This window comes from Pholis gunnellus, assembly GCF_910591455.1.
Source record: "Pholis gunnellus genome assembly, chromosome: 20".
NCBI classification, from domain to species: domain Eukaryota; kingdom Metazoa; phylum Chordata; class Actinopteri; order Perciformes; family Pholidae; genus Pholis; species Pholis gunnellus.
The window spans coordinates 9,527,967-9,552,211 of NC_136547.1; the positions used below are offsets into that span (position 1 = coordinate 9,527,967).

General features: G+C 42.6%; 3 protein-coding genes across 9 annotated transcripts; 1 reads left to right on the forward strand and 2 right to left on the reverse strand.

Moving 5' to 3' along the window:
* The first annotated feature begins 1,168 nt into the window (after window positions 1-1,168).
* Window positions 1,169-11,073, forward strand: ankha (ANKH inorganic pyrophosphate transport regulator a). Of its 2 annotated transcripts, XM_079181036.1 has the most exons (12): window positions 1,169-2,231; window positions 3,200-3,416; window positions 3,627-3,745; window positions 4,008-4,091; window positions 4,200-4,370; window positions 4,518-4,652; window positions 5,472-5,564; window positions 5,644-5,736; window positions 8,583-8,712; window positions 8,804-8,927; window positions 9,119-9,218; window positions 10,162-11,073. In XM_079181036.1, the coding sequence occupies exons 1-12, from the start codon at window positions 2,136-2,138 to the stop codon at window positions 10,294-10,296; spliced, it is 1,497 nt and encodes a 498-aa protein (XP_079037162.1). In that variant the 5' UTR covers window positions 1,169-2,135; the 3' UTR covers window positions 10,297-11,073. The 2 variants fall into 2 exon arrangements, with proteins under 2 accessions (XP_079037162.1, XP_079037161.1); XM_079181035.1 differs by lacking the exon at window positions 1,169-2,231 and having other exon boundaries at window positions 2,491-3,416.
* Window positions 11,074-11,231: 158 nt separating this feature from the next.
* LOC306712586 (uncharacterized protein) lies at window positions 11,232-20,665 on the reverse strand. Of its 6 annotated transcripts, XM_079181943.1 has the most exons (13): window positions 20,411-20,665; window positions 19,624-19,706; window positions 19,123-19,180; window positions 18,872-19,033; window positions 17,838-18,458; window positions 17,028-17,225; window positions 16,285-16,605; window positions 15,662-15,729; window positions 15,022-15,128; window positions 14,769-14,912; window positions 14,349-14,480; window positions 13,391-13,660; window positions 11,232-12,906 (listed from the first exon to the last, which is right to left on the reverse strand). In XM_079181943.1, exons 4-13 carry the CDS (start codon window positions 19,018-19,020, stop codon window positions 12,694-12,696), a joined length of 2,223 nt encoding a protein of 740 aa, XP_079038069.1. In that variant the 5' UTR covers window positions 19,021-19,033; window positions 19,123-19,180; window positions 19,624-19,706; window positions 20,411-20,665; the 3' UTR covers window positions 11,232-12,693. The 6 variants fall into 6 exon arrangements, with proteins under 6 accessions (XP_079038069.1, XP_079038066.1, XP_079038068.1 ...); XM_079181940.1 differs by lacking the exon at window positions 20,411-20,665 and having other exon boundaries at window positions 19,624-19,969; XM_079181942.1 differs by lacking the exon at window positions 20,411-20,665 and having other exon boundaries at window positions 18,872-19,036; window positions 19,624-19,969.
* A 645-nt stretch (window positions 20,666-21,310) lies between these two features.
* Window positions 21,311-23,029, reverse strand: otulina (OTU deubiquitinase with linear linkage specificity a). The gene is made up of 3 exons (XM_079181108.1): window positions 22,844-23,029; window positions 22,623-22,744; window positions 21,311-21,935 (listed from the first exon to the last, which is right to left on the reverse strand). The coding sequence occupies exons 1-3, from the start codon at window positions 22,952-22,954 to the stop codon at window positions 21,512-21,514; spliced, it is 657 nt and encodes a 218-aa protein (XP_079037234.1). The 5' UTR covers window positions 22,955-23,029; the 3' UTR covers window positions 21,311-21,511.
* Window positions 23,030-24,245: the final 1,216 nt, after the last annotated feature.

A 24,245-nucleotide genomic window follows, 5' to 3' on the forward strand; every position in this document is an offset into this window, starting at 1 on the left:
AGTCTACGCTGCACTAAACACACTTCTATAAAAACACAGCTTGTAAAAGTCAATGATTGACTTAAAACCACAAAATCCTCTATTATTGAGTTACCAGTAGATGTAATGAAACACTGACATTATAAAGGAATTATATTGTAGGATTGAACACACAAAGTGTACTTGCAGGTACGAGCTCAATCATCTGACTTTAGTTACAATAACGGAGGAGAGGCATGTCTGCTCGTAAAAGGCTGAGTGCTGCTGAAGCTCCCTCAGGCAACACGCAGACACACAAACAACTCACAGCTCTTACAACAGTAGCATGTTTCCACTTGACATTAACTGTAAACAGATCATAGTGGTTACCTGTGTGAAAGAGAATACAACGTGCATTTATAAGATTGACATTTAAAGATAAATGGGCATTCTTACGCAATCATCTCAAACAAATGTTGCACAATATGCAATTTATCTATTTTCCACAGTTAAATCAGTGTCTGATGCAGTGAAATGGCTTTTTATTTATCCGTCATGTATCAGAATCAGGCTCAGGTTCAATGGCAATTAAGTTTTCTCAAACAAGGAATTAGCCTTTTATTTTTGGTTTATAACAAACATAGTAAAATAAAATTTAAATTAAAATAAAGTTATACGAAACTCAAGTCAATATGAAATAGAAAAATTTACACACATAATAATATTAGTAATAATAATAAAATTGTAAATATACCACACACGCACACCAGTCCCCAATAATATGTGTTTGTCTTTGTCGAACATGCAAGAAATAGTTTGTTGACGTTCCTGATTAAACAGACTAAGAGCAGGATTTATGAATTGATTTGAATCAAGCTCTATCACACACACTCACTTGCTATGAGATATATTACACAAACAAAAGTAATTGTATGTATCAGCTCACACATCTCTATATAGTGTAACAACACAAAGTTCAGTCCATTAAAGAGATTAGAGGGTTTGTCCTGTTTGTCTTGTCAGACTGTGATCACACAAACATACTCTCAGTCCAGAGTTTGTGATGCGAATGTGCAAAAGTTACATTTCATCACAGCATTTGATCAAATACATCTATGACAGAGATATACTATTTTTGTTGTCTTTTTCTCAAATGTGATATGTTGTGAAGTATTTTGCATACAAAATATTCTAAATACATAAACAGCACTAACATAAAATAACATGTCTTGGAATTATTTAGTCTTGCTTTGTCCACCAGGAGTCAGTGTTTCCCTATAAATAGTGCCATGTCAGGGCTTATTTGTTTATTTGCTGTCTTGGACGACGTAAACATTAAAAATACTCGTATGAGATGCGTGAAGATATATTTGTAACATTCAGGTCTATGGTGTTTCATCACCATGTTGATCCAGTTGGCCATTAAATAAATTGACCATCTTCGTACCAGAGTCCACTTAGATTTCCCCCAATATTCAGTGGCTTGTAGGCTACATACAGAAACGCGCTTATTTACCATCATACACCAGCTGGAGCGATGCCGAACAATACCCCCTTTTTTCTCTGTGTGCCTGCTTTAATGTAAACACGTATCACGCGAGTCCCGTGCGTGCGTGTGCGTGTGTGTGCAATAATAAAAAACAGGGTTAGAATGTGCTGATGATGTCACGGACGGGAACGCCTGGCCCACGTGCGTCCAGCAGTGTGCGCTCCCTGTCTCCAAGGGAGGGTCGACAACAACCGGGTTGACTGCGCAGCACAGGCGCAGTGAAACGCAGAGCTAGAAAAAAAAAAAGGAAAAAAAAACTAATCCAACCCGTTTCGGATTATCGCTTTTTATCCAAATCTCTACCGGCGGAAACAGTGGCACGCCTCCTCGCTCAGATTGCGACCCCATCTCCGCTCCCTTGATGATGATTTGTGAGGAAGATGCCTCAGGCTGACATTATTTCCGTTGACCTTCTCCTCTGCTCATCTACGTCGAAGCATTGTGAAGCTCCGCCGCTACCGGAGCGCCTCGGCTCCTGCCGCTGCTCCATTTAGCCTCCAAAACCGTTTTATTCCTCGCTCGGATATACACCAACCGCACATCTATTTGATTTTCCTTTTTTTTTTTTTTTTTTTTATAAATCAAGACCGAGGCAGATGCCCCTCGCTCTGTCATCCCGGCTTGTATTATGGTGGAGTTTCCATCTCTCAGTCCTTACTTGCCTCTCATCCGCTTTCTGGTGCCTTTGGCGATCACCAATATTGCCATCGACCTCGGAGAACAGGTAACGTCTCTTGTTTTCCGTGTGTTTCCGTGCGTCACCCGCTGCATTTATTCTAAGCTCCAGAAAAGAGAAGAACAACACCGACACCGTTTGTCCAACATTGACCGATTGTTTCGTCAGCTAAAGACGATGGTGTGTGTTGTAGCTCGAGCTATCTTAAGCTGGCAGGTTGAGATGCAATGTGAAGACATCCATTAGGTCTTTATATACATTATTTAGGAGGAGGAGGTGGTGGAGGAGGCCCTTGTTTATTCTGAGATATCCTGTCACTTCCGTCACCAAATAAATACACTGCTGCGGATGTTTTTTTGAATGTATTATCCAGCCTTTCTTATTATTTAGACTATTTCAGACAAGCAGCACACCACTTGATTTGTTAAACATATAAGTCAATCTGAGGCCTGTTTGTAGATCATGGCGGATCACTGCACACACATCAAACGCACACAGCATTTGATTTTCTTTCACATATTTCGCTGCCCGGACATTTCCTGTCTTTTGTCAGCCAAATAACTGATCTCCCAAGAGACCTTGAGCAGATAGTGTGGGAGGAAAAAAAAACACATTGTGGCTGTGAGATGTTAGGATTAAGCTTATGTAATGTCTCTGTTAGCTGGTATAAATAGCACACACTGTCCTGCAAAGGAAAAGGGCAGCTGTAGTATGAATGGAAATATCTATCTGGGATCAAGTGTTGTGGGTGTTTACTGTCCAGATATTACGAAGGCACTCGCTGCTTCACACTAGTCAAAGGTCTCACTTTTTATTGCGTCTGGAAAAGACTCGTTTTTTTTCCAACGGCAGGGCTGTGGTGGAGTACCATCTGGTCAGAGATAAAGTTAGGCTAAGTCATGGTCATGTGGTCATGCTGCCACACTGAACTTCTCCTCCCCTCCCTTCTTCCTGTGCTGTCTCACTCCACTGACACCTCACCCTTTTCCACACCCGTCCCGTCATATCTTTTCCAGGCCCTCAACAGGGGCATAGCCACAGTCAAGGAGGATGCAATCGAAATGCTGGCCAGCTACGGCCTGGCCTACTCCCTGATGAAGTTCTTCACCGGACCCATGAGCGACTTCAAGAACGTGGGTTTGGTGTTCGTCAACAGCAGGAGGGACCGGAGGAAGGCCGTGCTCTGCATGGCGACGGCCGGGGTCATCGCGTTCGTCCTTCACATCTTGATAGGTGTGTGTTTTTAAAAAGGGATGTTTGATGACACGCTGGGCTTAAACCGCATCCTAAATGAAGGTTTTTGGTATTTGTGGCAACCTTGAAGTTTCATTATCGCAGCGTCTCTCTGACGGCTTTCTTTCCGCTGCTCAAAACAATGCAAACATGGTAGACGTTATCTTCCTAACCTCTACTTACCCGTGGTTTCCCTCTCTTTCTCTATAGCGTACACAGATTTAGGATACTACATCATTAATAAGCTCCACCATGTGGATGAATCTGTGGGAGGCAAGACAAGAAAGGCTTTCTTATACCTGGCTGCATTCCCTTTGTTGGATGCAATGGTGAGTGTACAAAGACAGACATTTTTTTTTTATCATGCAATCATGGATTTAAACACACCTGACCAAGAAATTGCACGTTTTTAATCCTGTGTCCCGGCTGGTGTCTAGTGAGAGTGTATCCCTCTGTTTCAAGTCAAGCTCTCTTCCATTGTTTAAAGCCTGTGATCCAGCTGTGGTTGAGAAAATGTCCTAAATAGAGCTTTTGTTTATAGTTTAAAGCTTGGTGTCGTGGGATAACGCGATGCATTGTTCTGTTTTGAAGGCTTGGATTCATGCAGGGATACTTCTCAAGCACAAGTACAGCGTCATAGTCGGCTCAGCCTCCATCTCTGATGTTGTGGCCCAGGTAACGCGATCCATTCTTCCTCATTTAAACGCAGAAGGCTACATTGGAGGAGTCGTGAAGAAGGTTTTGTGATCTGCTGTTAATCATCGCTTATGTTGTTTCCTGCAGATTGTGTTCGTGGCCATTCTCCTCCACAGTAACCTGGAGTGTGTGGAACCTTTACTCATCCCGATTCTTTCCCTGTATATGGGTGCCTTGGTCCGTTTCAGCATCGTTGGTCTGGGTTACTACTGTAACATCCACGACAACATCCCAGACTCCAGTGGACTGGATGTGGGCGTAAGTCTTCTTATTGTTAATACATTTTGACATGAGTAAATGAGCTGTAGGGACACTTTACCTTTTATCAAAGGGACAATGGAGTTAGTTTAATTTAGTAAATGTTGTTGAGAGTGATTTTTCGGTGATCTGCCTTGATCCCTGCAGGGTGATGCCACGATCAAAAAGATGCTGAGTTTCTGGTGGCCCCTCGCCCTCATCCTGGCCACTCAGCGAATCAGCCGACCCATCGTCAACCTCTTTGTGTCTCGCGACCTCAAGGGGACCGCGGAAGCCACAGAGGTGTGTGTGTGTGTGTGTGTGTGTGTGTGTGTGTGTGTGTGTGTGTGTGTGTGTGTGTGTGTGTGTGTGTGTGTGTGTGTGTGTGTGTGTGTGTGTGTGTGTGTGTGTGTGTGTGTATCAGGAATTTAACTAAACATATCTGAACTGTCGCTCTAGAAAGCATTTTCCTGGTATTTGTTATCGTCACCAACTGTCACGTATGATTAAGAAGAACTTGTTTTTATAATTTAATCTGGATGTTATTAATAACGCTGCAACAAATAATGTTATAGTAATACCAGCGTAATTACACAATCATTAAGACGTCATTAAGAGGGACTTTACAGCTTTGTGAAGCCAGTGGACTAACTTCTCCCTCAAGTTATTGCAGATGAAAAGCCAGACGCTAACAAACTGCCTCTGGAGCGTTCTGGTTTACAGAGACCTAAACTACTAGAGACAATACAAAGCTGTTTACCAGAACCAACTGGAAACCATTGACAACACTGGCTGCCAGTGGTTTGGGTGATTCACCATGTTCATGGGGAACTCAGGGCATGACCACACTGAGTGAAAACATTCCTACACGGCCCTACTGTTCCTGCGTAAAGCCTGACGCCGTCCGTTGTTGTTGTTGTTGGGGACACAATGACGAGCTCGAGGCTGTTATCCAATCGTAAACTTGTGAAAAACCACGCGGCCGGGAAAGTGAAAGACACACGTGTTGCTTTTCATGTCTGCTATTGTTAGAGAGCTGGCATTAATTTAGCGGTGTGTGGTTTCAACATTTAATTTGTGGCATGCTGGAGACTTATAGCTGCTGTGTCTTTGTCATTCCAGGCCGTGGCTGTCCTCACGGCCACATACCCCGTGGGTCACATGCCCTACGGCTGGTTAACTGAACTGAGAGCAGTGTACCCTGCCTTTGACAAGGTAATCCATACAGACTATTAAGTGTTTGCTGCACTGGTAACAGTTTATCGTTTACTAAAATTTGCTCTCTTCTCAACAGAACAATCCCAGCAACAAGATGAACGCTGGCACCCCCGTCACCAAGTCCCATATTAAGAAGTTTACATCCTGCTGTCTGGCTATATCACTCACGGTAAGATGACGGCAAATCTTACAGGCACTTCGTTCTACTCTCAGAATACGGCATGAATGAGCCCAGAAAGAAGTTGTGATTAACGGTTTGTTTTTATGGTCTGAATGCGGTTCAGAGGTGAAGCTTCTCAGATGTGAGAATTTGCAGCTTTTACTCTTGGTTATATATCATTATAGATTATATAGAGGTTTACTGAAAGCTTTATTGTCAGCCATTGCTGTAATGTAGACTGTTATTTAAACATCTACCCTCACCTAGTGGATACAGCTAGCATGAAGTTCCAGTATTCATTAAGGCCGTCCTACACTTGCAGTGTATCTGCTTACAGTCTATGGTGTCCTTCACTGAGATTTGACCTGAACTACAGTAGGTGTCAGTTGTCCTGCCATGGTGCCCTACAACAACAACAACCTCATATCCAAATCCTCTATTAAACATGTATTAATGCCTGATTATACCGTAAACACCATATTTTGACAGCAAATGTATTTTCAGGGCTGTAAATCTATTTCTGCACATGGTTAATAAAAATAAACACAACCAACAACCACAACATTCCCCCAAAACAGAGCACCTCTGCTGTGTTTACCCGTTGCTAATCCTGCTGCACCACAGATTGAATGATACCGAGTGTAGGTCAGGGTTCAGTAGTAAGACTGGCAGAACTCGTCTGCAGAAACATGTTTGACACGACTGACAGTTTTTGCAAAACTTGCTAAAGGCAATGTTGACAAAGATTCTCACTAGAGAAAAGGCAAAATTTACGAGTGCTACGAAAAGCCCACTCATTCAAGTTAGATATGCAGGTTACAGCTGCACACTGTTTATAGTGACTTGCAGGAATACTGACTGTACTTTTCCTTTTGCACTCGTGGTTTCAAGTTACATTAGAGTGGAATTTGTGAAGAGGGTAAGGGACTTCTGTTTCCCCTCAACACTCCCACCCAAACTTTAAGAGGTTAATAAAATAGGCACTCACGTAAAACATATTGGTTAACACATTCCTAAAGCCCCCCGCAGGTGTACGTCTTCTGCGAAGTAATGAGTCACACTGCAGTAACACGCCGTACCCTGCTGCTCAGTCGTTTTTTGTTTTTCAGCAAACATTTTTTAATAATTATGTCAGCAAGAACACTGCATGATCCAGACTCTCTGATTATAATTGCAAAGGGCATGTCTGTTAAGTAAAAATAAGCTTTTGCCCCAGTTAGTAACAGCCCGAATAAGAAAAACAGGAAGTTTGTGGCCAAGGTTGGGTCTTTTAAGGAGGAGGAGGAGGAGGAGGGTTGCACACCAGATGTGGAATCCCAGAGCTGTAAACATGTATGCGAGGGTGGCGAAGCTCGACACAGCTAAACAGGCAGATAGGTATGTGCTGTAGCGACGTTGGCACAAACACAAGCTGACAGCCATCGTGCCGGGGCTTGTTCCGATTGCATTCTTTTGTCTTCTCCTTCGTGTGTAAACGCCGGAGGAGGCGGACGAAGTAGACCTGAGAAAGGGAACTGAGTGATGTCCCAGAACAAATCATTTCCCCATGTGAAAACCGCCCTGGACATGGCAGTGAGTGTGGATGTCTCACCTTGTTTAGAGAAACCACAGCTGAGTCAGGGGAGACGGCAGTTTCGCTTCAGCCAAACTAATTAGTTATGCGCCACCATCTTGCTAAAATAATGATAGATGGTAAGGCGATACCAAGTGAAATCACCAGTTACAAGTAATCTATTCGTATATTTGTTGGTTCAGAGGATCTTCAACCACAAAACCACATCAAAAGGTTTTTTGCGCTATTCATAATTTCCTATTTGTAATTCTTTAAGAAGAGCGAGATGGTTTATAGAATTACTCCGGGGCGATTTTTTGCTTGTTAAACTCACATTTAATCTCGTGTTATCCTTTCTCCTCCCCTTATTTTGTTCTCTCCGTAAAGTAGGACTCATTGTCAGCAACACTAAATAGTTCACCCGTTATTAATTTGGCAAGCATTCTTTTGACCTTTTTGTCCAAAGCAACATACAAATGATTGAGTTGAAGGTGTTTTTTCATCCATTTGGAGAGATCAAAATGGGGCGTACTGAGGTCTGTGCTGAGACAGTCGGCTCGTCCGGCGGGAAGGACGGACAGAGCGGAGTGTCATCAGTCTATATTGAGAAGACAAGGGGACCGAGCTGAGATCCCTGCGGTACCCCAGTGGAAATGAAGTGATGCTGGGACTCCTTTCCTTGAGCGATCCCCGTGAGAACTGAGCCCTGTGAGAAAGGACTCAATCCAGCGAAGGCATTCAAATGAGGAAGGTTTTCATTAGGTGAATTTCCATTTGTTGGAAATGAGAAAGTCTCACCTCCTCGCACAGATACCCGAACAGAAAGCGTGATTGGTGGAAAGCTCACCTGGAGTTGCGTTTTTTTGCATAGGGGTGAATTTTGCTTTGAATGAAAAGAACATTCTGGAAAAACTCATCTCGTTTTATCCCGAGGCCCCTTGGTGCTTGTTTGGAGTGCAGAGAAACTATCTTTATACAATTTTAAACAAATGAACGTATTATTCATGTTCAGATCAGACGTGTTTGTTCTTCTGTTTAACACTCCCCAACGCGCTCGCAATACAGTAATAGCCGAGATGCTTTGGTGATGTTGCACGTGCCTCTGCAACCGCTTCCAGAAACAATAACATTGTCCGTCACGCGTTTGCTCGCTCGCTTGTTTTGTGAGCTTCAAAGGGCCCACATTAAATCCGAAACCCCCTTGAGTTAATGAACTAATGAAATCTAACGAGGCGTGCCGGGCGACTATTGTGGTGCAGCGAACACAAAAAATGAATCTGCTTTTGTTCCGTTTTGTTTCCAGCTCTGCTTTGTGGTGTTTTGGACTCCTCATTTGTCAGAGAAGATCCTGGTTGATGTCATTGGAGTGGACTATGCTTTCGCTGACCTGTGTGTGGCCCCGCTGCAGATTTTCTCCTTTTTTCCCCTGCCAGGTAAGACACTCCATTAGGTTACTCGATTTTCAGCATCGGTGTCCAGCTGCACTTCACCAGCGGGGTGATGTTTCCACTTTTGTGTTTTCAGTGACTGTTCGGGCTCATTTGACTGGATGGCTCATGACCCTGAAAAAGACCTTTGTGCTGGCCCCCAGCTCGGTTCTCCGCATCATTGTCCTCATCACCAGTCTAGTTGTGCTGCCTTATATGGGGTAAGTCAACACTTCAGAGAACAGTGTGAGGGCCACAAAGGCCAGCACTGTGACTCAGGCTCCCTGTGTTTTTCCACAGAGTGAGTGTCATGTTTTTTTTTCTTCTTTTCGATTCTCCTTTTTATTCTTAAAACGATCAAACAGGATGATGGTTCACTTCCCCGTCGTCATTGTGGTGCTTTGTATTTCAGGGTTCACGGAGCGACACTCGGGGTTGGATCCCTCCTCGCCGGCTTCATAGGAGAGTCGACAATGGTCGCCATAGCAGCGTGCTATGTTTACCGACGACAGGTGAGAACACCTGGGTTGAGCTCACTGCAGACGCTAGAGAACACACCAAATTCTGTTTTTATTTTTTTGCAGCAACCATTTTCAACCAGGCACGTCCCTCACTTATGATCGCCTGTTTAGTTTGAGAAGATGTGACTAATCCGTCACGAATACATGCAACAAAAAATACCTTACATTGAGAACAGATATGCTCCATTCTTAGGACATACTAAATAGGTTTCTGGCACACTAAATAGTGTTAGTGTAGGTATTGAAATGCACATTAAATCTACACAATTAACACTGTGGGTGTGGATGCAAAGCGTGTCTTACTGTAGTCAGTCCCTCACTGATTTGTTCTGAAGAGTTTTTCTCATCTTCCCTAATAATCTCCTACTGGCACTTTAAAGCCTTTGTCATTTGCTTTTATGCATTACAGGGTTATTGAAGATAAATCTTCTAAGATAACTTGCAAGAAAGAAAAGTTCTCAAAATATCAAACTATTCCTTAATACGGAGAATGATTAAAACATTCTTCATATCTTTTCGTACTTCTCTTTGTTGCATTCGACAGATCACTCCCTAATTTAAAGGTTTGCACATGCTGAACAATACACTCCATTTAGGGTCTGAAAAGTCCCGTTTCTATAGTCCCACTGGGAAAACTTAACTTTCCCCTTTTTCAGAAAAGGCCTAATGTAATCACAGCCAAGTCTTCTCAACATTTAAATTAGTTTTTAAGTTTGTAATTAGTTAATGCTGATAACCAGAAGCACATGAGGCTCTGCATGCTCCTGAATACTTCCCTGTTCACGTGACGACGGGATCACTCACCCAGTTATACTGTGCTCTTCCATTACGCAGCTCTTCAAGTATTAGATTAGCACAGTCTGCAGTTTGTGGCTGTGCTACTTCTGCTTTTCTCAGTGCCTTGTAAGGATTTTGTGGGTTTTCGTTTCTGCAGAAAAACAACGAGATGTCCAGTGAGCTGGTGGTGGAGGGCGAGGACTCCGCCCCGATGAGCGAGGTGTGCTCCAGGACTCAGATGGATGCCATCGAGGAGCTCCAGGAGGAAGAGGAGGAGGAAGAACAGGAATGAACTCTTGGCTGCAGGGGAAGGTAAAGCCGGCCTCCATGTGGAACTTTGCTGAAGAAGAGACTGCCGAGTGTTACAGTGCTGGAGAGGGGACCCGGGTATGGTTTGGTTTCAGAGGTTCTCCCGACAGACTGAACTGAGTAAGAGGGACGAGGTCTTCTTCACATCGACCTACACACCATTAAAACGCACACTGTACAGAAAGCCATGCACCTCCAAGCGTTCATCAGTGTAAATACCGTGATGTCTTCCGAGCTTCTCCTCCGTTCTCATAGTTTTGCGTCATCACATCGGCTGGTGTATTAACCACTTTCATGTGTTTACTGGTAAACAAGGGAAAGCGACACAGGAGAACTTTTCCTCCTAAGCAGCGAAAATGAACCGTCTGTCGAGTGGTAGTGGAGTTGCCAAAATACAGAGTTCATGATTATTAATTTGATGTTACTTTATCAAAACTAAGCGGCAAGGCCTTGCTTGAAGTTAAATATAGACATGTTGTGGGACTTGTTGGGTTGTGCAATCGTATTTTACATACAACGGTGTACAGATTATTGTTGTTTTGTATAGGTAATACAATGTGTATATTTAATTGCCCAGAGGGGTCGGGAATCCCTTGTTATATACATTGCGTGTGTTACAGAATACAGTTATGATCGTTCACTTTCCATGCAGTCTAGGAGTCCATCTACTTTTGTTTTGCAAAGCGTTTTCCTGGTAGTCGTACGTACTGTATATACTGTATAGGCATTCTTATTTGGCAAATAAATTGCTTTATTAATGCTTGCGTTTTGTTGACGTTGGATCTAGGTCCTCATTGTTTGGGGTCCCACTGACCAAATATGGTAATGACCATGTGGGCTTTCAAAGCCAAAACCAGTGCTCAGTATCTTATTCTACTCCTATAGTGATGCTAATTTAGACCCCAAACAAGTTTAACTTCCTGTTAGACCCGTTTGTAAACTGGATTTTAGGAGGGGTAGAGCTGCTAAAATAAAAAAATACAAGAAAAAGTCCACACCAATCAGATTTAGAGTTTAGGAAAATCCATTGTATTGAACCATGTTTTACAGATTAGAGTCTATGAGACCCCAAACAGACTTAGTGTGTCATTTTCTGTAGCATTCTTCAGTTCAAATTCATGTTAATAGTTCTAATAAAAGCTATAACAAGCTGTTAAAAATCAAAGAGGGAAAAAAAGAAAGACTTACAAAAATTGTACTTTCATTTTATCCAAATTCCATCCAAAAATCTGACAGAAAGAACATTCCTGCAAATGCCATAATCAATGTTTCACTGTTAACAGATCACCTTCGGGTTAGGGCAAGAAAATAGCCTATTTTCGTCGATAACCAACATTCATTCTTATTGTGCATTATTTCTAAGGCAACATGGAGGACCAAGCGAGCGTTTAACTACTGAACCCAGTGGCTGGTGGTTGGAACTGTTGCCAGTATTTGCAGCAAGATTGGCAAATTGTTGCCCTCAGAACAGCTTGGTTAAAGGCAACATGTTACACATTTAGTTTGACACACACACACAATTGCAAACATACACACAGACCATCCTCTGACACAGAGGCTGCGATTAATCTTCCACGTCCTCCGATCGGGTGTGAGCGGTTGTTAAACCTCATAAATCAGACCTTCACTGACTAATTCACTCGTTTCACTTAATTTAAAAACTCACTTTTTCCACATCATGAAAAAAAAAAATATATATATAAATACACAAATTAAAGTTCCCAAATTCCAGTGTAAACACCAACCATCTAATAATTTTGGCGAGGTTGGCAGCTCCATTGTGTTTTGAGATAAAATGTAAAACAAGGAACGTTTCACAGAAGATTTGGGTTTTTTCCCACCTGAAAGTCAAAAGGACACCCCACTAACCAATTTGGACTTAACTGAGATGATGCTGCAATATCGGATGCACATATATGTACATGTACCCAAATAGAAAACTCTGTATACAGTACAGTGTGTACAGAAGTGTGTAAACCACATCTTGTACAGGGTCTTAAATCAGCATATATCTTTTTTTTTTTTAAAGGAATAGAGCAACATTTTGGGAAATACTTCTTTGCTTTCTTGCCGCATGTTAGATATGAAGATCGATACCACTCTAATTATCTGTACGCTAAATATGAAGCTACAGCAAGCAGCCGGTTGGCTAACCACAAAGAGCTAGGCTAGCCGTTTCCCCCCGTTTGCAGTCTTTGTGCTAAGCTAAGCTAACCAGCTGCTGGCTGTGGCCTCACATTTAAAAAGACAAACATAAATTGGTATCGAGCTTCTCGTCAAACTCTCAGCAAGAAAGCAAATTTCCCAAACATTCCTTCAATTGGCATAAATGAATTCACCTGGATTGACCTGAGGAGTGTTTTGTTTGTATGGCAGGAGATCAGCTGGAGCTGAGCGGCTCGTGGAGCTCTTCTGCAGCTTCTACAACTGGCACATTGTAGTGGCGATCATCCTCCGTGACGAGGCACACGGACGGCCAGTCGTCCTTATGGTCGTCTGGGTAGTACGTGACAAACTCCTCCGTGTCGGCCTTGTACAGTCTGTAAACTTGGATGGTGCACTGCAAGGCGTAGCCCAGCAGGAACATCTCCACCTGCACAAAGCAGGGCGATAATAGCACGGTTACATTGCACAATGTTTAATCAACCGCTCAAGCACATGGTATTTATGGGTAGGGTTTCTTTATTGAAAGCGTATATGTGAAAGCTTTAATCAAAAAGCTGGAAATAATGAAATCACTCAGCAGCTTTTCTTTCCTGAAGCCTCCCCCCCCGCAGCTACGGCTCAAAAACAACAAAAACACCACGAGCTCCAACATGTTTTACAGTTAAGGACTCTAATTATGAAACTGTTACACGCCCAAATCTCATGGCATCCAACTATGAAGTTGTTGTTGTTACTGGATTCAAAAGGGCAAGAAAATCCCAGCAGCTCGTTCCTACTAAGTGTTGTTTGCCATAAAACGCTTCACGTAAATGCCCCCTACCTGCCAGGAAACTACTGTCTGCAGCCAGTAAAACATTACTTTAAATGCACGGTCGAGCGAGTCTGCGGTTGGCAGGCTGGGTTTCTCCTACCTGCTCCAGCCCGGCGCTGAGGCCCACGTGGCCGAGGTGGTTGGAGAGGAAGGAGCGCGGGCAGTCGGATGAGTCCCGAGCGAACAGCAGCCAGCAGAAGAGCGGGACGTCTCCGCCGCCCATCATGCAGCTGTGCAGCTCCACCGCTCGGCCCAGCATCAGCAGCTTGAGCGCCTCCAGCAGGCCCAGCTCCTCTTCTCCTCCGTGGAACACTCGCTCGCACAGCTGCTGACGCTCCACAGCGGAGGAGCAGTCCACCGCGGCCTGCCACTGGAAACAAATCAACGGAATGAATTCACTATATTGATGAGCATGTAATCATTAAACCCATTTATCGAGTATAAATGCCAAACATTTGCTGGTTTTAGCCATTTGCAGCAGTTTTTCTTTTTGCTTTCACTGTTATTGTGAAACTGGTATTTACTTAAAGACTGAAGAAATTCCACTTCCCACATTTCTTGCATAAACATTAGTGCACTTTAAAAGGAATATTTGTGGAAGCAGGACAGACAGTCTATTATGAGTGAGACTGTACGGAATCTATAACATCCTGCAAGAAACCAGCACACAGTTACCTCTCATAAAGCAAGAGGTCTGACATTTAAACACCAGAATTCCTCACAAGCTACCAGTGGCCGACTATAAATCCTGCATGGGGCCCTCGTATGGTTATAGTACAAGAGGCACTGTGGTAGTAACAGTTGAAACAGCTTCTTTTAAGGCTGAGGGTCCACCTACCCCTCCAAATCCGTTCTGGCATTACGAGGCTGTGTTTGACACTGAGACGAAGCAGTGCAGCAGTTAGAAGACTACCTCCCTCTAACATGTGGAAGCAATCACATCCAGAAGCTCTGTGGACGAATGTCAATACCCTCAGCGTCCTCTGGTTTACGCGCTATGCGTCTTTAAAATACTTCCCCACTGTGTGCGTGTTTCTGAGAGGATTAGCAGCCGGTACCTTGTTTCGGAGAAGCTCCATGTAGCCTTTTAGCTGCAGGGTGGCGTCTCCTGTCCCATCTCCCTGCAGGCATTCTCCAGGAAATGTCCACTGACTAAAGAGACCTTCCTGGGCCTCAAGTTGCTTCAACAGCTGTAATTAAAATGCTAAGATGAGATTTCAGCTGTGCACCGATATTAAAAACAGACATTAGAAAAGTTAGTCTTTTGGATTTTTGTTTTGTGGCTTTTCTGTGCTGCTTTAGCACAGTTACTTAACTAAAAACATTGAAAAGTCAAACAGAGACAGCGTATTCAAATCATAGAGCTAGCTAGCTGACGTTAGCTCAATTAGCTACAGCTAACGAAAACAAATGAGAAGCTTGGGGCTTAGCCAACAGTGAACCGCGACCCTCTTGCTAAGCGGGTGTTTGGTATTTACCATGTTAACGTCCTGCTCCTGCAGCCATGCGGGCAGCTGGGTGCTGTGGGAGAGCAGCTGGAACAGGGTGGCTCTGAGGGCACAGTAGTTATCACCCCTCACCCTCCTCACGCTGCCAAACCGCTGGGACATCTCTCTGTAACCCTGCAGCAGCACACCGGGACAGCACAGCACGTCTCTTTAAGCCATTCACGTGAGAAAGAAAAGAAAACTAGATCTGAAACACTTCTTCCCAGCAGCCACAGGCACCGACCTTTCTAATGAGAGCACTTTTGGCAGTGTTCCCTTTCCACTCTCTCTCACTGTAAGACAGAATCTCCACCAGCGGACCCAAACTGCACCCGTCCTCCACCTTTAACACTGAGAGAGAGGAGAGTGAGAGCAAAACAAACAAAGGACTATCGTCTATTATTTAGATGACAAACATAACGTGTTGTGTGAAATCTCTGATGCAACCGATATGCAAGACTTGTATGCACTCGAGATGAGTTTCCCACAAATGTTCTGCACAAATTTGTTTCAATGAATGTTATGACAAGATCATCTATGGCTCATTAAGATGCTGATGCATTGGACTCATTGCAATACAAGGCCACTCTAAAAATGTGAACTTGATGCCGCAGATGTCACAAGTTTTGAGGGAGCGTGCCATCGGCAAGCTGACGAAAGGAATGAATTAAATGTTCATTTCCCCACCATAAGCCATCTTCAACGTCATTTCCAAGAATCCTAATGTGTCTTTTTTCACGATAACACTGGCCGTTATTGTGGGCAGTGTTACGCACAGCTGTGTAATAATCACGCCGCTTCATCAGCATCTTGAAGTGCTCACTGACACGGCTTGAAACAAAAATGTAAAAGAATTAAAGTGTTCATGTTGTTGATGTGCTGACCTGTAGTTTCTGGTTTATCGTGTTGTGATGCCGACAGCTCCTCGGCTCCTCTGTAAAGGTCTTCTTCACTAAAACGGTAAAGAAAACCATAATCAACGCATAACGCTGGTTAATATTTTACTCTTACGAAACGCCAACAATGAACTGATCCGACTAACCATCAAGTGTGTGTACACAGCCTGACATGTTGCATTCCTCTGTATAGAGCTCTATTGATGCTCCTTCACTTCAATGAACATGTGCACTGATGTTAATTTTGAGGTAATCACACACACACACCATCCTGCTGCTGCAAGTACTCACTAGCGCACCAAATTGGTATTAATTCGCAGCTGAAAATAGTCCCAAAGGAATGCACTATTTATTTACTCCAGAGTGCCACGTGTGTAAAAGTCAGAGTGAGAAGAGACGGACTTTTTGTGGAATTTAACATGAAATATATACACAGAACAAAAACCTCATCTTTTAAACTCCTAATAGACTGAAAACTATTAACAAATGATGTGTACAAGATTTAACACGTGGTACTGAGTCTATATGGCCACATCGTTTTAAACCGTCGCTTCCTGTGTTGTGTCAGTTATCATTACGCAATATTTCAATGTGATGTTCACATTACAAACCTGTTCCCCGTGCCTTCTTCAGCAGAGTCTTCCTCCTTTCTCACGGGTTTCTCACCAGCGTTTACATCCGGGGACGAGCTCACTGCCGGCTGCTCCTCTTTTGCAGTTACCTCCTGAATCTCAGCATCTTTTCCAGTCTCAACCTCTGCCTCCTCCTTAATCTCCTCATCCTCAACTTTGGGAACATCTTCTTCTTTGTCCTGCCCTTTCACCATCACTTCCTCTTCAATTTCCTGTTTGGTGTTCTCCAAGGAAGTGACCTCCTTTGAGCTCGTAGTTGAACACTCAACATCTGGCTCTGCATCCTGATCAGACTTTGAGCTGGAGAGAGACAGAGAGAGAATACATCTTTGGTACTTTTCCTGTTTTAATTATACAACTCAAACGTTAATATTTATGCCTTGAACCCATATTATGAAAGTATTGACATGTTATATTACGAAACATGCATTTAGTTATACAAATATTGTACAAAAAAAAAGGACATAAGAAGGTATGAAGAACAGAAATATTGGTAAGCAATAGACAATCATCCAACTATGAAGCAAGGAATCTCTACCTGACATTCAATATTAATAAACTGTTGCTGAGGACTGATCTGAACAGGCATGTTCACTGCACTGGGTCTGCTAAAGCAACAAGCTGTGGTGTGTATACGCCCCCTAGTGGTCACAGCGTGGCTCTCAAACAACATCAGTTGCCGTAAACAAGCATCTTGTTTTGATGTCACTGAACCCGCTGACCTCTCGCCGGCGTCTGCTGGCGCTGTGGTCTCTGGCTCGCCGACACAGTTGGCGGAGTCTCGTTCCTCGTCGCTGTGGTCGAGTCCCGTAGGCTCCGGTCCAGGAGGAGACTCGCAGACCTCGTGGCTTTTTAGGACTTCAGGACCGCCCTCCATGCTCACTGAAGAACTGCCGCCGCCCGAATCCTCCGTCACGGCACTAGACGCAGAATGAAAGAAAGATATTCATTTTTAAAATCACAGTATATATTTTTTACTGTATTCATACGTTTTTAAGGAACTATCAAGTTTGAATTTCTGTTTTTGTAACGTTTGACAGCTGAATGAACTTTATCACACAGCTCAGTGATTTTCTGATGGCACTGACCATAGACATGAGGATTAAAGGGACGTTGACCTCGCCACGACTGGGCGACACATAAAATAAAAATAAATACAATATGAGCCAGAAGACCTCCTCCTAGGTCGTCTAGTTCAAGCTGCGACCAGTCCAACAAAAGAGGAATTATTCCTTCTCTCATTTGTTTCATCTGAATATGTTTAAATGAAGTAAAAAGGCAAAATTATCACAAAAAAAAGGGGGCAATCTGAAAAAGTATTCTCACTAACTTTTGTAAAGTACAAATGTTTTTCCTGCTTTCCTTTAATCATGCATCCAACTCCTCGTATTTAACTTGCTATTAAATCACCACGGATGTATCGCTCAGCCTGAATGTCACATATTCCAGTTCAACCTCACGATACGTTTTTGTTGAACAGACATACACAACAGCAGCAGAAACGTCTCAGATCCTCCGGTCATGTGACTCACCAGCTCGGAGACTCCTTGTCGTTCTCCAGACCGGACGACGTCTGACCAGCTGCTGGAGAGGGCTGAGGGTTCGGCACAGATATCACTTCATTGTTGTGAGAAACCTCCCCCGACGGCTCAGCTACAGTGTTCTCAGTAGTGACTTTGGATTCTTCTTCACCATCATCATTATCAGTAGTATTGCCCAATGTATTGAGCTCGCTTGTTGTGTTCGTCTCAGCAGGGTTTTCAGGGCAAACGGCCTCTACTGTTGGTGAGCTGCTGACAGGGATTTTGTCCTCCTCCGAGGCTGGATTTTCTTCTTCTGTTGCCGCATTTGTTGCAGTAACAACCTCGCAATCAGACGTGGCGTGCTCCTTCTGCAGAGAGTTTAAAGTGCATTGCATGAGTTCAGCTTGTCCACCGTCTGCAGGACGGTCCTTCATATCTTCATCTTGTACTCCGACAGAGTTTTCTTTGAGTTCAGACGCTTTGCTGGGAGACGGCGCTGCCGTTTGCACGACCTCCTTCTGCAAGGCTCCGTTCTCCCGAGTGTTATTGGGCTCCGTCTCTGCAACCTCGGGACTCTGCTTCACCCGCACAGCCTGTTCCACTTTTATATCGGCCTCATCAGGCAGTTTTCTAGATGATAAAACACAGAGAGGATGAGCAATGTCATATCATACAACAAAAACATCCTATAAACTCAGTAGCAGCTTTGATATTCTGAGTAAAAAGAGGTTTCAAGATTATTTCTTTAATGTAGGTGGGGAGGAAGTAGGAAATGTATCATCAAAACTTTCCATTGTATCTCTGTACCAACCACTAGTGTGCAATGACAACAAAACCCCCCCCCCCCCAAAAAAAACCCTTAAAGACCTCTGGAAGTCCCCTAGTCCTATTCTCGGCACTCCTTGTGTCATGTATTTGGTCACATAACACACTCTACGTAAAGGGGGAAAACCTAAATGTGAAGTTTGCACCCATGTCATCAGATCATGTAGTGACATAAGTAGTGATAATGTAAAATAATGAAGCTCCCACGGTTATCTCACCTTAAGTCTTCATCTCCTCCAGGGCCACAGGTGCCCCCCACAATGGTTCCCCCTGCGGGCACCATGGCCTTCGAGTCATCCTTCAGCAAAACACTTCTTTCCTCCGCACTTCCACAGGGACTCTCAGGGGGACAGCAAATGTTCCCCATCTGCTCGCTCCCTCTGCTTGGGGAGGTCAGACAAGTTATAGTCTCAAATGTGACCTCCAGTCCCCCCAAAAAAACAAACCCAAAAAACAACCCACAAGCGACCTGATGAGTCGCTGAAGCCTGAAGATTTCAGGGGTCCATGATGAGGAGAGTCAAGCCGCTGCTAGAGCCAAGAAGAAACCATGTTTATGTCTTGTTATAGAGACGATAATGAAGAGAAAACACACTCCTCACTGTGAGATAGAAGAGGTGTTACAATAAATGATGTCACCCAGTCTATATCCTGTCCTGATGTTTAGCTGGAGCCCATTATCATCAATCAAATACTGTATTATGACAGATGTGCTATGTGGTCACATGCATTTGGTTCACATCTGTCAAAAGGTCTAATCTAAATACTAAACTAATAAAACATAATACACTATTTTTGGAAAGGCATTACAGCTGACTTTGGTGCAACACCTAATACGTGTTTACAGTATAAATGTACAGTAACATTAGCTTAAATCGTAGCTACACCCCATTCTTAACACAAGGAAGTAACGACAATGACAGTGAATACAACAGTCACTCCCATTTTAACAACGACAAAAAGACACGTACCTCGATCGAGTTTATTTAAGGTCGAACTCCGCAAGTTCGCAATCGCGTATGTAGCTCCGATTTTCTGTTTCACTTTCGGTTCGCTGGAAAAAACAAGCTTAAGTTAGCTAGCCAGCTAGCTGAGGTTTAAACTTAAAATATACAACACGCGCTCCTAAATACTAAAATACCGATCGTCGCTCGTGAGAATCGCTGCTGCCACGCTGGTTACCTTCAACAGTCACCAAACCGTTGCCGTTTAACGCGTCACATTTCACAAATAACGGGTATTTACTGTGTTTTAAGCGGAACATCTGTCGCTACGGACCCCTAGCATAGCCGGAGCAGCAGGTCACGGCTCGGTCCGAGCGCGTGACGTCATACTCGTGTGCGCCAAAAGGGGTTTTGCTGCGTTCAGGTGCTGCTCGGAAACCTCACGTTAAACCTGGCGTTTGTTTTTTACGTAATCCAAACATTAATGCGGAAACAGTTTGGTGGAATGATTTGGTTGGTGAAAAGGTTAATTGACAACAATTTGATTGTACAAAAAATGTAAATGTTAACATTTAATAATAGTAATATTATAACTTAATAATGAAAAGAATGCTCTAATTATCATAAAATGCAGTGACCATTTTAATTACAGGGAGTATGCAAATGTCACTCCAACTGTCTCTGCAGTACTCATGACAGCTGAGATTTCTATCCCTTCACAAAAGACAATGTGTCTCTAAGGTTACCTGTTGTTTCTATTGTAAATATATAAAGCTTAAAAGACACAAAATTAACATTTATAAATCAAACTCACCGCGTGTTGCCTTGAGTTATTAAAGAAAACATGTTAGTTTTCTCTCATGTCTGAACAGAGAATCCGAAACCAGAGTAAATCCTCGATGAATTGAAGTAAATAGAAGCCAAATTTTACAAAAACAAAACTATATCATAATTCCATTTTCAAACCTTCGCACAGCTCGTGCAGTATAATCCGTAAATTTTGTCCATGCAGGTGTATGCTCAGAACTTCCCAAACACCGATGCATTTTGGCCAAAAATCATCACCGTTTAAAACACTTCCGCAACTACAGGTGAGGTGCGCTGAGATTCCGCCCACGAGACGAGTGGAGGACGTGTTTTACACTGTTCGTTCCAATACCTGTACTACCATAGCATAAAGTACGTATACATAGTACTACCATATCACAAACGGATTAAGTGTGGCTCCAATCAGTATCATGTATGCCAATAATACCCGGATGTTCTACAACAGTTAGAGACTAAAACAAAAGATGAGTTTAAAATCGCATACTTCTTCTTTTTGCACATAACGCAGCTGCCCTTACAGAGTATGAACTGTTGCATGTAGTATGCATTCAATTAGGACATACTTCCTCTTAACATGGCTGGACTTTTTGGCACACCAAATCTTGTTCTGGCATACTAAATAGTCTGGTAGTCAGTGGGTTTGCGTGTTAAATTCTGCCAACCTGCTCTGATAATATCAAATATTTACAAGTCTACCTTGTGGTTTTATGAAATTTTTGTTTTATATTAATTTAAAGGACATGTTTAGCAAAGGGCCAACACATTTCCTAGATATTAGAACAAATGAATGACAGTTCTACATCACAAAAATATATGTTCAAACTATAAATAAGAGGAAATATGAACATGTTTTGTTGTTGGGCAACACAAGTTGTGAGAACAGAAATGCAGTGGATGACAGCAAGTCCATTTTTATTTTCAAACATTCTTCTTCCATGTTATACAAATTATGAATGCTAAATTCTATCTTACATTATATACATCAAAAGCACTTCATTGCTGTGTGTAAATAGCTGACAGTAAAACCTGTTTTGTTTCATAGTTCATGTGCTCATCCGAGTACTGTTGTGATTGTGATCTTCAGTCTCTACACGTCCTTCAGCTCCTGTATGTGACCGATCAGCTCCTGTGGCAGTTCGAGCTCCGACACCAGATCCAAGCAGCGCTTCAGGAGGAGGTTCAGGCTTTCACTTGAGCCGGTGGAGCAGCCGGTGGACCCGGAACGGAGCTTTTGCTGCCGGTGAGGAGCGTCCTGGTCCATCTTTTCTCCCTTCTTGCAGCAGTCCATTTCTTCACATCCCTCTCCTCCACAGCCTGACTCTGCCTGCTGCACCTCCAGATCCTCCATGCTCTCAGAGACGGAGCTCACGCTGGGGGGAGGATTCTCCAGAGACACCCTGATGCCCTCCATGATTGTGTCTTCATGCTGCGATACGCACCGCAGGAGGTCGGTCACAGAGGCCGGGAGGGGGCTATCCGGATGCTGGTTCTGGCACCAGCACCATATAGCACTGTGACGGGAGACACAAAGAGGCAACAGTGTGGACACAGTGAGACAATGGCACAGAGAAGTGACTGGGACAGAAATCAGCCGGACACAAAAGAGTCCTCAATAACGACCAGAAAGAGAGAGAGGCTCATGATGCTTCTGTGCACAAAAAAATAGACTGAAAGAGCTTTTAAACATGAGTTTTTAAAAGAATGAGTAAAAATTGAGAGGCGGGAAACAACAAAATGCTGCAGCATGATTTTAAATATCTAAAAAGTAACAACTCGTATACAACAAACACTGTTTTCAATTCTGCTCATAAGAGAGCAGTTCAACAACAATGTCTGTCTTTAGTGGCAACAGCAGGATTCAATTAAACAGTTTTCTAATGCGAGTATATCAATATTATGATGTGAGGTATTGTTTGGGATTTAACTTATTGAAATTTAAATTGTGTGACATTGTTTAATATAGTTTCCTGAATTGACTGCACTGCTCTTGTTGAATATGGATCTGTATCAAACCACAATACTTCTATTTATGGACCTAAACGTGTCCATAGCACAGAGGATTAAAAACTGAATTTGATGTAATATACATCATGTCTCAAACTTTTATTATCATATTGGGATTGCACAGTTTCCTCCACTGTTCTAACTTAACATGTATCTGAATATATATCACATTTAAGGGATAAATGATGGATTACCTCACAATTCCCTTGAGCCGACCCACCGCTACAGTCTGAGCTGCTCCTTCCCGGAAGCCGACGTTAAACCCGGCCTGAAGAGAGGCCTCCTCTCCGGCTTCAACTCCGTCTACATACCCGTCCTGTCCACAGCATCGGTCGGGGGAAAAGCATCACGTTAACCCGCTGAACTTAACTTAACACCTCTGTTGCACGAACTAATAACGCTACATTGTCTTTACCTTGACTCGCTTCTTCATGTTGGATGTCCACTCTTTGCTCTGCAGACTGAGGTCGTCCGCGTTCTCGTCGAAAACATCTTCGCTATAGGAAACATTTTTAACCCAAGACATCGTGAGATTAAAGTAAAAACCTAATATAGCTCACGCATCTGGACAACAGAGCCAGGCAACACACGGGTTTATTGCCTCAGCAGCAAAGTCCGGCTGAAGTACGTCATCATCCTGCGCCTGAAAGAGAAAATCCACCTGAAAACGGAATTTATATTGAAAGTATTGAAAGTTAATATTTGTTTTAAACTGCATAAGAAAGTATAAATCTGTTGAAAATATTATAAAATAAAAGTCAAATTTATGAAAACCCCACATATTTGTATTGCTCTTTATAATTCATTTTTTATAATGAATTTTGCCTATATATATATATAATATAACATTTGATTTAAATAGATTATTTATTTACTTTATTATTTATTTGTTTGTTTATTTTTAGTAAATTTTTCATTTTCTTTTTAGACATTTTTTGCACATTAATTTATTTCTTAATTAATTGTTATTGTTTCATTATATATAATATTTTTGTTTTAGAATTTTGTTATTCTATTGAGTTTTACAACTGTGTACATTTGTTGTTCAATAAATGAGTAAAAAAGTTAATAACATTTTTTGAAGTGTAAACTTCATAATGACATTCACAAATGTATCTCTTTGAAGCTCGACAACATTAATTTGAATGCTATGGGACTCAGGTAGAAACAAACATGGCTGAATTGATGTAATGTTATTGTACATAAATAGCACGAACACTATTGTAAATGGAATGGTTTTCTATTCCTACAACGACATACACATTATCACCATTAATCTATTCCATTACATGTTTTTATGACGCTTTATGACTACACAATTGAAACATGTAAATGAGATGTTTGTTGTTTTTTTGTAACTGAGGCTTGCATAGATGGTTTATTTTAGGGTGTACTTTTCCTTAAACGCGCACTTCTTCTGTGGTGGAACCGTGGTGCACACTGCCATCTACCGATATTACATTCAGATAATAGTACATATTAATCCTGCAGGGGGCGCTACTGCCTCGATGTAAAACTGGTCTCCACAGAAAACTGAGAGGACTTAAAAACATCAGACATCCTCAAACATCCACTGTGTTTACAGATGACAGTAGAACAATTCAACCACTAAACATGGATCATATTTTCCTGATTATGTCTCTTTACATCTTTTGTATCCGTCTTACAGTTTATCATCCTAAAAGCATTGTGACTGTTTGTTGCTGCTTTTCATAAAATAAAGACACAAACAATGAATACAGTAAAACACACATTATTGTCATGTTAGGCTCCGTCTCTTAAGATAATTGTTTTCTGTAGCAAAGTCACGAAGTCAA